Raw genomic sequence first — 13557 nt, 5'->3', positions numbered from 1 at the left:
ACACACAAACACACAAACACACACACATACTGTGGCTTTTTAAAGACAGCTTGTGAGCATTTTGGAGAGGATGATGTGATGTGGTCATAACTTCCTTTCTGATTGTGGCAATATGGAAATATCCTGAACGAAATTTCCCCCCCAAAAAAACAAAAGACTTTTTGGTCAAGTTGTGTGCTCAACTGAGCTCCTAAACTACCTCCTCCCCTCCTCTCCTACACATCCTTAATCTCTCCACTCTCCTGAAATCTCTACCTCCACCATCGTCCCCCTTTGTCTACATCTCCGCCTCACCTCTCCCATGAAAGAACTGCTCTCATTGGGTGGGGGGTTGGATCTTTATGGCAGAACCCCTGGGCCACATCACAATGTGACAATGTAGCGGGGCTTTTTAAAAGAGATCCTGTGTGAAGTGTTTTTCGCCTGACGAGTCACCACAGGGGCAGGGTCAAAGGACCTAGAAGAAGAGAGCCAGTTTTGAAAGGGATGGACTTTTTAGCAGTGTAGTTTGGGTAAATCTGAGCTCTAAATATAATCAAATTTATCAAATTGATTAAATGTAAAGTTTTAAATTATAAGAAAATTTTAACAAATATGTACAAATTAGATGTTCTTAGATGTTAGCAGCCTTTTTTGACCAGTGACCAGCTATATTTTTATTCAATCACTCAGATAACTGTCAGCCAATCAGAGGCAAGGCTCTGAGCCTCTCTTCTCTTCTCTCTTCTAGGCATGTTTTTGACTTGTCATCTTAGAGGTATTTTATCAAGTAACCCAGAGTTTCACATCAAATTAACAGCTTAATTGACAGTTATTAACATCCATCAGTGACCAAATCATCATCATCTTGGCTAAAATGTCTCCAAAGAACTAGGTAATGCTCCAGTGACACATGCACCTTCAAGCCCTGACTGAAATGTGATTATTCGTGACATATCCAGATTGTTTCTCCTCAGATTATCTTTGCATGTCATCCTTTCAAATACAGATTAGAGAAATACGAAACCTTTGAATCCCTCTCTAACAGCCCCATCTTCCTCGCTCATGTTTTTGCCTCTTTTCTGACATTCACCCTAAAACCAGCCAGGAGCAAAGCAAACAAGCTCTGCAAATTCTTTCAGTTATGCATCCGCTGCTTTTCCAGTTTGGCTTATTTTTTCCCACCAGAGCTGCACTGGAACTCTCTTCACCTCCATGAAACATTTTCTATTATTCATCAAAAGGGGCTTTAAGCTCTTCTCTCTTCCTGTTACACAAGCGAAAAACAAGACATCTCTGGCTCTTTAATGCCAATTCCTCTCGTCTGCTGTAACAGAATTTGTGGATCATTAAAATAAAAGCCAACCACAAGTTACAGAAAATCAATTATTTGGCTTTGAGCAGAGTAATAGCAGAGGGAGGGCAGACAGGGGGAAGCTGTTCCTGGATAGATGAACCAAGACCTTCCTTCAGTGTCTGGCAATAAAATCACATAATTTCTCTTTCCGCTTTAATTCTGAGATTTATATTTATGTGTTGGTGCTTACACTCAATCTGACAATACAGGCTCACAGATGAATTTGCAGTTACTCGACACAAAAGCCCTTTTCCTCTGTGTGGGAATGAGAGTCACTCATCTGACAACCATTATCAGTTCAAAGCAACTAAAAGTATTCCTGATCTACAATTGGAGCTGCACACAACACGTCTCCATGTGAACAAATTATGTCTTTCTTCTAAAATTAGACTCAGAGATGATGTAAGCTGCAGGTGATAAAAAACTAAATGACAAAAAAAAATTCTGAAGTTGGAGCACTTTCATTTTTAGCTTCAGTGGTGTGACCTTTTTAATGTTGAATCACTAGGCTTTTGAGTTACGTGTTTTTAAATAAAGTAATGCCAGTTTATTTTGAGCACAGCACTCTGGGGAGAATTCTCACAATGGCCTCATTTTGCCAGAGTAGGATGGAAATGTTTTTGTGCAGGACTGTGTCATTGTAATGTTGTGTTTTTCTCTTCCCTTGTTCTATCTTCTGGTTGGTTTATCTGATGCTCCTGTCACTACATTTACAAGCAAAGATAAAAGCATCATTTTAGCCCCTGATAGTGCATGAAAACAATATTTAAAAATGGACACAGGTCAAGAAGGGACAAAAATTGAAATCAGTGTGAAGTTCTGCTCTGCTTGCCATTTAAAGGCCTCTTTTAAACAGAGATCCCGCCATTAGGAAAACCCCTACACAGAACCAAACAACTCGTGCATATAACCCAAACCCAGTGTGTGATTTTAGGTAAGATGCCTGTGTTCTGGAATCAGAGGCCTGACGTGCGGTGTGTCTGTCCTGCCATGCCGACTCTCCCTTTTACACAGACGTGGATTCGGCTGTGTGACTACTACAACTACCAGCATAAAAGGCGGAGCAACAATGACCCCCCCAATCCCATTCTGTGTTTGTACTGTTTATACAGAACACTGAGGTGTAATAAAGGCGCAACATTCAAACAGGCTGTGTAACCAGGCCCAAAGGAGGCAGCAGAGCAACACATGCATTCACACATCATTGTCTCACCAGTACAGGAAACATCACATGGCTTTAGATGGTTGCATGGAAAGCCACATTGCCCTGAGAAGCTCTATTTGTTTAATGTTTTGTCATTTTATCACCATGATTTCAAACAGTTTAATGTGAACAATTCATGACAGATTTTGCGCCAGTGACCTGTTTAAAATGTATTTAAATTTATGGATTTGAAATTTAAGATGAGAGAAAATAGGACATTTTTACACAGCATAACAGGTGTGTGAGGGGAAAATACACTTCCCTAATGAAATAAACTAACATTATCTGTTACTAAAATGGCTGGATCTAAATGATATCCTTGTGTTTCTGTCCAAAACCCAAAATAAACTGCATTAAATCCAAGCATGATGTAGCATCTCTGGCATTTTGGAAAAGTGTATGTTAGTGTTAGAGGGACATACAGTATGCAATGTTGTGACAACCTATAATTTTAACACAAAGAAATGAATTCATTCATTCATCTCATTCCAAAACACAGCTGCTGGTCTGCTGCTAAGACTTTGGGTGTGTGTTATATTTGACATGATGATGTGATACAATGTCAATTATTGTTTACTTATGTTAATTTGTGTAAGAAAACATTGTTAGTTTGTATTTCAAAAGCATACATTTGCAATTTGTATGCACACTTTATTAATTTGAGAGAATAAATGTGTTATTAATAAGTATTTTATCCTTCACGACTCCTATCTGGCTCAGTAGGATTGAAATATATTCTGTACAGCTAAAATGAAGCGTATCCTGACCTTGGCTGTACTAACTAGCCGACAATCTGTATGAAAAGAAGAGAAAGTCCTCCCGGGTAAATTTGTGATTTAGGACAAAACAAATGCTTGCAGTAGGTCAAATTATGAACAGGAGGCAGCAGTAAAACTATTAGACATACCACATGCGCTGTTTCAAAAGCCAGTTTTTCAAGTCACCCTTAAATACCAACATTTCATGACGGTTTGCTGCAAGTCCTGGTAGAACAGACACATATCATCCAATATTTCCCAAAACCGTTTACCTTGAGAAAGTAACAGTAGGTTTGGGGACTGTATCCGAAGACTGCCGGAAAATACCGAAAGCCGCGGTGCTTGCTGGGAAACTACAAACTCGACAAACCGCCATCTTTCTTTATAGCAAGTTATTAGGGTAAAACAGTTACCACTTTCGAATGATTATTTCTCCAAAATAGAGCCGCTAAAACATTTCCACTTTGTCAATTATTATAAATAACAAGTTTAAAGAGGAGTTGGGGGAACGGAATTCTAGATATTGTTCACATTGCAGCCATAAGACACTGCAGCTTGGTGTTTGCGCTCGACTAGTGGAGGTGGTCAACATGGGCCGCTCTCGGAGCCGCAGCTCTTCTCGGTCCAAACACTCCAAAAGCAGTAAGCACAGCAAGAAACGGAGCCGGTCTCGGTCGCGATCCAGAGACAGGGAGAGGTCCAAGAAACGGTCCAAGTCGCGAGAATCGAAGAGGAACCGGCGCAGAGAGTCTCGTTCCCGTTCTAGGTCCACCACAACTTCGTCCCGCAGAGAAAGAGCAGCTTCGCCGCCGGAGCGCATCGACATCTTCGGCAGGACACTAAGCAAGCGAAATGCTCTGGACGAGAAGCAGAGGAAGGAGGAGGAGGAGAGAAAGGCAGAAATGGAAAGACAAAGGAAGATGTGAGGAAATTTTAACTACACACTCAGTGCATGAAACGTTACATAACATTACCCGCATTCAACGGCAGTATGAGCTAAGCTAAATGCTACACTGGTGGTATTCAGTTGTATAGATTACATTAGCTCTTTGCGTTAGCAAGCTAATGTTAACAAGCTAGCCACCAAGGCATGCTAACGTCAGCTAGGCTCTACAGGGCCCTCACTGCACAGGGAGGGGTGTTATTCCTGTTAGAACCGACTGTTTGCCACAGGGGGCAACTCACCTCTTCAGTTCAATAGTACCTCATGTTTTAGTTTTATTAATTGGCAATTAGGAAAGCCACAGTCAAAACATCACAAACGCCAGCAACTGGAAATAAGACATTCATAGTTTTCTGTCAACGGAAATGCTAGAGGGCTTTTAATTTGAAGACGTTATAACTGGTATTGATTTAGTAATAATGCATAATGCAGCAGTGAATCCAGGGCAAACAAGAGCGGATCAAAATGAGGGATTGCACTAAGATAATGTTTGACCAATTGTACATATTATTACGAATAATTTGCAGCACTCGGCCGGCAGACCAATGGTCTCACTCACTCACATATGTAAATGTAGTGTGGGCCCATTGCCAGTCCAGCCAAAAACAACAAAGTAATCATCAATTGGAGCTGATTCCATGATTCTTTTCCCCCTAATGTTTTCATGTTAATGTGGTCTTGATTTCATTGTCAGTCAAACAATGGTTCAGTGGTCAGAAAATAATTCACAGGTTTGATAATTTAATAATTAATTAATTAATTCAGCAACTATACTAAAGTTTTGTTTTTACAGTCTCAGAAAACAATTTATACCAGAAATTTAACTTCTATTGTGTTTTGTTTGATTAGATCACATAACAAAGTCACCGTTGGTGTAATAGTTGTAAGCAGTCTTACTTGGAGCAAAAGAAAAAATATAAGTAATATGGCTGACAATTGTGAAACTTGGCCTGAAACTGTGATACAAACATACATGATTACATGTATGTAAATGATATGGTTACCAGGAGGTGCTGATAAAACAGTCACTGTCACCAGTCTGCATCTTAAACCACTTAAGTAGTTGCCACACATAATGACCACTGCCCTTTTATTGTTGGAAAGGAAAAATGCCATTGTGTATGTGTGTGTGGGTAGCCAGAGGCACACAGACACCTGAGACCTGAGCCACTGTCCCCACACCTGGCCTCCTGAGTGGCCCTTTTGTTTGTTTTTTTTTCTGTGTAATAGCCACAGGGCCACTTAAACAGGCACAGAAATCTGAATATCAAGAACCAGTTAGGTATGGTTCACGGTTAGGTATAGTTTCTGGTTTCCCATTGGCTGACAGGATGAAATCAAACCCAGGGAATGTAGACTGTATGTTTAAAGTTGTCAGAGGTGATTTGAGAACACACCGTCCAACTCTCTGTAGCTTCCTGTTCATAGTACAGTTTAAAGGAAACAAAGAACATTTTAAAGCATTTTCAATAGGTAAACAGGATGACAGGCGACCTCCATCTGCATTCACCTTTGAGTCTGCAGCTGAGCTGGACAGGTTCATTCACTCACACATGGGTTGTAGACTGGCACAGGAAGTCAAATTTCCTCATGTTTGGAATACTTGCGTGCTGTAAGCAGCCAACCTTGGATTTATGCACATATATTTTACATACCTCAGCCCTGAATTACATGATCAATATGGAGGTAAAAGCTTTGCCCAATCTGTCCCTGTCTGCTGCAGCTCTTCATGTAACAAGTTTACTGAGGCTGCATCTTCTTCTCCCACATTTCCCCTTTCAACATCGGTTATTGATCTGCTGGCAAAATGGCTTTATACTAAAAGTATAAAGCATGTACACATATAGTGTTTTTTCCAGTTGAGATGTAACCCGAACTTTTCTTGAGATTGAGTACTTACTCTTTTTAGTACCTGGAGCTTGTGACCATTGACAAGTTATTTTAATGTTAACCGTATGTTAGCTGCATTACATTGGGAGACAACAGTGTACATTAACAATACAATCAAAAATCAAACACATTTAGTCTGCATACAGAGTTTTCCAGGGTGAACACACTATATACTCAAAACATGCTGGACAGAGCTCATCTTCATGCAGATAATTTTACAGTGAACACCAGTTAGGTGAGCTTGATGAATAATATTTTGTGTTTTTCTTGTGCTCTGTGCTCCAGCCGTCAGCAGGAGATTGAGGAGAAGTTAATCGAGGAGGAGACGGCGCGGCGAGTGGAGGAGCTGGTGGCCAAGCGGGTTGAGGAGGAGCTAGAGAAGAGGAAGGATGAGATCGAGAGGGAGGTGCTGCGGCGTGTTGAGGAAGCGAAGCGCATCATGGAGCGACAGCTTCTAGAGGAGCTAGAGAGGCAGCGGCAGGCTGAGCTGGCAGCGCAGAAGGCCAGAGAGGTAACGCTCGGTCGTTTGGAACGCAGCCCCTCCCTTCCCCCCCTAACCCCTGCACTCCCTTACCTCCCTGTCCCCATCTCCCCCCAGTCACCTGCTCTGACTGGTACCTATCTACAGGACATGCATGGTTGGTGGAGGTGGAGGGACCCCCCACCCCCCTGTTTACTTAATTGAATGTAACCCAGCCATGGTACAAGTTTCACTGCAGGGATGGTAGATGCAGAGCCTGGAAGTTTAAAAAAAAAGTATTACCAATAATTCATCCACACACAACATACTAAATGTAATATATTGAGCAAGTGGTACCATGTTAGTTTAAGAATCTCTTGACTGTTAAGTACTGCCTGTAGTTGTGTTTATCTACTAAGTTGTAGCTGTAAAAATGTATGTTCTCGTCAGTGTAATGTAGCATGAAGTACCAGTGCACATGCGTGTGTGTTACTACGTACACGGTAATTTCTTACAAACTTTGTAGGAACACTTGTTACTTGCTGCAAAACTGAAAAATATTCAAAATTACACAACTACAAAATGTGTTCACACAGTAGCATCTACTCCTCAATTGGTGTTTCCATAGTATATTTATACTCAGCTTTATTGCAGCCACTTCAAGGTTTTAACCGAGATGATAAAAGTACGAGACTTTTCGTTTTTAACAGAAGGGGCCTTGCTTTATACTTCAAGCAGGTATGTGAATATGGCCACCGTTCATTTTTAGGGGATTTCCTAATGTGCTGGTGAGAATTTGCCATGGCAGGGTTACAAATATGGACTGACTTTTCTTCTTTTTCATCACTTTTTTTTCTCTATTGATGTCTGTAAATAAGAGCTTTCTTTTTTAGAAATGACACTTGCATTTTACAATCACTGTCCCTGTCCATCACTGGCCATTTTGAAATATTTCCTGAATTCCTATAAATTGACAACTAGCTTAGATCTTTTTATTTTTTTATTTTAACAGAGTCAGGTTTTTATGTATAAAGTAAGTCAGCCTAAGTTCTAGTAAGAAGGCTGATCCTTTACCGGCCTGTATTATACAGCTGTCAAAGGAATCGTCCCAGGATTCCTTGAAGTTAATAAAAGCCCCATTGCTTTTCTTTTTTTCCCCCTTTTTGGACAATAACAGTGGACAATTGTCTGACAGACCCTATGCCTCACCTCACCAGGCATCATTAAGAAAACTATTTGTTTTCACAACAGTAATAATGTATCATAGATGAGAGGGACAGCTAAAGCCTAGTGACCCTGACTTGCACAGGGAGCAGCCAGTGGCTTGGTACTAATAAGGTGAGAAATGTAGTCTGAGCGCACCATCTTTACCTACTTGGACTTATTCAGTCCCCCCTCTCCTGCCTTTGCCTCTTTTGCTACCACATTGCTCTTTGTAAATCTCCCAATCTCAATTCTAGACACTGTTTAGCGATGCAGCCAGTAGCTTTAGCGAGGCCGTTCTACAACCAAAAGGTCAAGGTCAGCCTTTAAGCATTTAGTCGGTTAACGGTCAACAAGATGCCAAGAATGTAAAATTTATTCTAATGGGAGTTTTTGAAAAATGAGTGGGAATTTCCTGTGTCTCTTACCAACACATTGAAGTCAAAGTTTCTGTGTAGAAATGTTAATCACATTTGTTGAATTCACAGACAGTTTCCCCTGTACAGCTTTTCTTTGCCACTCCCTTACTTTCTCTTTAGCAATTTATTTTGAGAATCCTCTGTTATATGCCATCTGCTCTGGGATACATAATGACAGACCACTACATTTCCTGTCTCCTGTTTTACATTAAGAATCTGTGGTCTAACCTTTATCTGTTAATATATATTCTTTCTAATTTTCATTATTTTATTCAGATAAAGAGACTTTTCTCCCTAGAAAAACTAATGTACTGTGTTTTTACTCATGACTTGCTTCTCCTGTAGGGCTGCTGCTAAGTTTGTTATTGTTATTTGTAAATACATTTGTGTTGTTTTTATTTTGGAAACACAACTCACCACCTTCCTAACTAGCACTTGACCTGAGCTGGCCTGCAGCCTTTCAGCTCACCTGTGACTTGTGTCCTGTACTGTAAGTGTACCGTGGTCCGGTCCTCTTCGAACACACACAGACACCACTTTGTACTGTCCTCTCCTTCACTCTGCCATCGTCTCAGTGGGGGCTGAACCACTGTAAAGAAAAGGAAAATAAAAAAGAGCTGCAGGCACAGGCTAAGCAGTACAGAGATCAGAGTAATAAAGAGGAATACCGCGGGTGCGGTATGGCAGAATCCCCCATACCTACTTACCCTCCCTCCCACCCCAGGAGCGCTTCTCTGTCTCTGCAGGGGCCACACAGTCCGGACGAGACAGTAAATATTCAACCGTTAAATGCCGAATGGTTTCACCAGTTGTGTAGGTACACAGGCAAGGAAAATGCGTAGGTATACGTGCATTGGTGAGCCAAAACTATTCCCTCCTTTATTTGTATCCTTTTTTCATGCTTATAATGATGTTAAAAACAGCAACTGTATTTTCTTCTAGATTGTATTGTCTGTCAGTTTATATCTGTCTTCTGTTTATGAGTGTGATGAGTGGGTTTCCCCCCTTTTTGAATTCTTGTGTAAATTTTAATGTCTTTCACAGTAATGCAGCGAGTGCCCTAGGTGTGGCTTAGCTTTTAATTTTTCCAGGAGGGTATTAACAGCAGTAGAGGTAGGGGAAAATATAGCGGGTCCATTTTTCACCCACAGTTTCTTTATGCTTTTTGCCTCCACTATGTATTTTTAAAACAAGTCAGCCCGCAAAGAATGCCACAGTGTGGTCATGTGCGAGAGGCTAAACAAAGTTCTCTGTGGCGTGATGAGTTAGTTTTCTCTCTGTGTGTGTGTGTGTGTGTGTGTGTGTGTGTGTGTGTGTGTGTGTGTGTGTGTGTGTGTGCGCGCGCGTGCCTGTGCGTGCGTGTGTGTTTGTACGTGTGTTTGGGTGCACGCACGTGTGCTGGTGAGTGTGTACGTATGTACATGAAGTGTTTTGTGGCTGTAGCCTCTCCGCGCGCTAACATGGCACTGTGTCACCCGTTTAGGAGGAAGAAAAATCTAAGCGGGAGGAGCTGGAAAAAATCCTGGAGGAGAATAACCGCAAGATCGCCGAGGCTCAGGCCAAGCTGGTACGCCCTGCTCTGTGAACAGCAGAGCTGCTGCTTTCTTGCCTCTGTTTGCATGTTTCTCCCATTCCTGTCAGATTCAGTGTAATTGTTTTTGCATGCTGCCTTCATCACAGTCCAGATGAGTAGCACTATTCATCCTGTTTTAGCACAATACTTCAGTGTCAAAAACCCTGAAACTCTGTTAGCTTTATACATTGTAAGACAACAATAGGGTCCTTCTCTTTCTTAATTTACTTTTAATTTTTGTATCATATTTACTTTCCTAAATGGTGAAGTGTGTCCAAACTTTTGACTTGTACTGCACATACAACATTTCTTTTATAAAATTTATTGTCTTGATCACATCCAGTTATATATAATATCACTCATGGCTTGCCAAATGTAAATTAAGTGCAGTAAGAATACTCACCGCACATTATGTTAATTTCAGGTGTGTGTGTGTGTGTGTAAATACAAAACTGTCGTTGGCTCTCACCAGACTACAACATGACTTAAAAACTATAGTTCTTTGGAAAAGAACCACTTCTATTGAGTGGCTCTGAATTGATGGTTATCAGCCATGGTTAACAGTCTAGTGTATCTATATAAGCTAAAGTCTGCAAAGCAGTTTTTCATTCAGATTTGATGTAGACACGCAGAGGCTGTAATACATAGCCACACATAAAAATAAAGCTGGATCTTCAGGGGAGGTAAAGAAAACTGGCACTCTGTGGGCTCTTGGTTTGAAGGACACTGTTTTCTGTCATTGTCTGCCCTTATTGTTTATGCTGCGTGTTTGCCTTTCCTGTTTCCTGACAGGCTGAAGAGCAGTTGCGAATTGTGGAGGAGCAGAGAAAGATTCACGAGGAACGCATGAAGCTGGAGCAGGACCGTCAGAAGCAGCAGAAGGAGGAGCAGAAAATAATCCTCGGCAAGGGCAAGTCCAGGCCCAAGCTCTCCTTCTCCCTCAAGGCTACTGAATGACCCTGCTCCCCCTTCGTCCACATGTCATGCCCTGCCTTCATCCAGCTCTCCCTCCTTATCATCCGACCCCTGTTCCTCCTCTGTGGAACACTCGCTTCGTTTTGGAAGTGTCGAAGGAAGGCTGAGGAAAGGGGTGCGAACCAAACTTGCTTGTCCTCGTGAAGGCCCTTGTCCCTCTCTGGCCTTAAAGAGGAGGCAGCTCTTCGCCCTCAAAGGACCTGACTGCTCCCTCCATCCTTCTGACCCCAACCGCACAGATGACTTGTTTGCTTTTTTTCAGTTTTATTTTCATTTTTAGGGAACTTGAACTTTTCATGTAGAACGCTATAACATGTCCCTTGCCCTGTAAGTCTTAACTCGGGTGTAACGGCAAACAACTGTACACCTGTGCTCTTCTTAATGTCTGCAGCCAGCAAACTACAATAGAACGCCAGTCCCTGATATAGAAGAGTATTGTCTAGTTTGTCTAGTTCAGCTTACTGTAAAAGCGCATGTGCAGCCTGGGAGTTGGCATGTGGTTTTCCTGTTTTTTTTCCTAATAAGATTCTTAAAGTGGCTGACGCAGTGGTAACAAATCACAGCACAGCCTTTAAAAGCACAGTGAACTTCCCATCCAGCTGAAAGGTTTGTCTTCCACCTTACTTCCTGTGCCCATATATTCAGTTCACCTTTTCTTTCTGCCTCATCTGTCTGCCATGTATATTATTTTTTTTAATGACATAGCAGCTTGTTGTCCAGAGAGGAAACACAAAGCTTTTGTTAGATTTAAAGTTGCTACAGTGCAAGTGAATTTTCTCGACTCCCAAGCTGCCCATGACTGAACCACAAACCTTCAACAGGATACATGTCTTGTCTACGATAAGGGGGCCTGTAGGTAATGGAGGAGAGAGGACATTTCCTGTATGATGTAATGTTATTAGCCTTGCTGTGATGTGCTGACTCCCACTCCCCCTGCTCCCCAAGTTAAGATTGTGTTCTGAAATTGATCCACAATTACAAAGCAAAAGATTACAGTCATGGTAAATATTTGACCTTTGTTTTATCAGACTCTTTTGGAAACGGTGAACTGCACGAAAAACTCCCAACCACATACTTGATGTTCTGTCCCTTAATTTTGTTGTAGTTAATTAACTTGGCAATGAGCCTCACTTGGTAAGTCTTGATTCGTATTGGATGGACAAGTTCAGGTAAGATCAGGTTAGAGGTTAGTGTGTGTGAGTGTGTGAGCGAGTGAATGAGCAAGTGTGCAAGTGTGTGTGATTGTGACTGAGGCTGACCTCAGGTGGGTATAATGACATTTTGTTATGTTGTGGGATTTTGAATTTGTCATGCAATTTTCCCCCAATTGTCAAGGGACTGAACAGTTGAGTAAATTCATTGAATGCCTACGCTGCTCTGTGTGTGTGTGTGTGTTGTTCATTCACTGGTGACAGTTATTCACTGAGGGTTTCACTAAAATCACTGACTGAAAGTTAAAGGAAGTGTTGAGTATACCCACCTGAACCCGGTTCACCAAATCGTTCTGTTGGTGTTCACTGTTGAGGTCATTGTAAAGAAGCAGTGCTCAGTGCGCACTAACACCCACTAGACCCGTAGACGTGCCGGAGCCTACATCAGGGACGGGTTAGGGAAGACCGCCGGTCAGCGGCAGCTCCAGCTGGAGACTTGCTCCGCCGCTGGGTTGTTTCCAGCGTGGGGGGCCTGATGTGACAATGACTGAAATCATTTAAAACCCGCCGTGGGTTGTTGAAACACGGCCTCGTCCTCCTGTTCGTGGGTCGGAAGTCAACTGTTCGGCAAAATTCACGGGTTCAGTCGGCAGACCCACCCGCAAACACTTGGATATAAAGGACAAGAACCCGAGACTCATGAGCCCGCTGACTGTGAAAGAGCACCAGCTGAAGAAGTGAATGTGATGACTTCTTCATCTCACATCACACTCATTTTCTCTCAGCAAATACCACTCCAGTGTCGACCTTCATGACCCGCATGTGAAGTTTTGAATAACCGTCACCCCGCCGCGCTGTCAATGAGACCGGGTGAAGAGACGCCGGAAGCCCCGCAGAGCTCCGGGGCGCTGCTGGATAAACAGAGCTGCACCGCGGCCTGTGCTCTGTCTGTCCTCTGTCTGTCCCTCCGCTGCCAGCCCTGTGGACAGCTGAGCTCAGTCCAGTCGTGTAAATGAAAAGAGAGATTTTAGTGTTTAAAAATACAGAGGCCTGTGAAAACATTTTTCTCCGACAAACCGGTTTCAAAGACAAACGGCCTAAAACTTTGATAGTTGGGAATTAAAGCCAAAAATAAATAAAAAAGATCTAGAATGAAAAATAGTCAACTATTTTTGAGCTGCTACAGTAAAATAATTGATAATATTGTGATTTGTTAATACAGTTACCGAAATTCAGTCCTGTTTGTGAGTGTGACGCTCAGAGAGTGGCAGGTAGGTGTGTGTGTGTGTGTGCGCCTCAGCAGTTGTTGCCTGTCTGACGGGTTGTTTCAGCCTCTCGGAGGCAGGAAGGAAGAGATTTAAAAATAAAGAAACCTGAGCTGCTGCTTCGCTGTCATCCACAGTTTTCACTAAAAATAATTTAAGGCCACAACAAAACTGTTCAACTTCACATGGAATTAAAACAGGCTATAGGGACTGAGCTACACAATTTATAGTTCAGACAGTTAAATGTATGACAGAGAGACTTTAAATGAGACTACAAGAACAAACATGTTTTAGGAATATTTTAAAGTGTGTGTGTGTGTGTGTGTGTGTGTGTGTATGTATATATATATATATATATATATATATATATATATATATAT

General features: G+C 41.9%; 1 protein-coding gene across 1 annotated transcript; it reads left to right on the top strand.

The window, feature by feature from the left end:
• Positions 1–3669: 3669 nt before the first annotated feature.
• Positions 3670–12131, top strand: arglu1a (arginine and glutamate rich 1a). Its single transcript, XM_071484548.1, has 4 exons — positions 3670–4220; positions 6417–6642; positions 9697–9780; positions 10579–12131. The coding sequence occupies exons 1-4, from the start codon at positions 3889–3891 to the stop codon at positions 10741–10743; spliced, it is 807 nt and encodes a 268-aa protein (XP_071340649.1). The 5' UTR covers positions 3670–3888; the 3' UTR covers positions 10744–12131.
• Positions 12132–13557: the final 1426 nt, after the last annotated feature.

The sequence above is a fragment of the Trachinotus anak genome, unplaced genomic scaffold (genome assembly GCF_046630095.1).
Source record: "Trachinotus anak isolate AG129_WGS33_773 ecotype Australia unplaced genomic scaffold, CSIRO_AGI_Tana_v1 ptg000001l, whole genome shotgun sequence".
NCBI lineage: Eukaryota > Metazoa > Chordata > Actinopteri > Carangiformes > Carangidae > Trachinotus > Trachinotus anak.
This window is presented reverse-complemented; position numbering and strand designations above follow the sequence as displayed.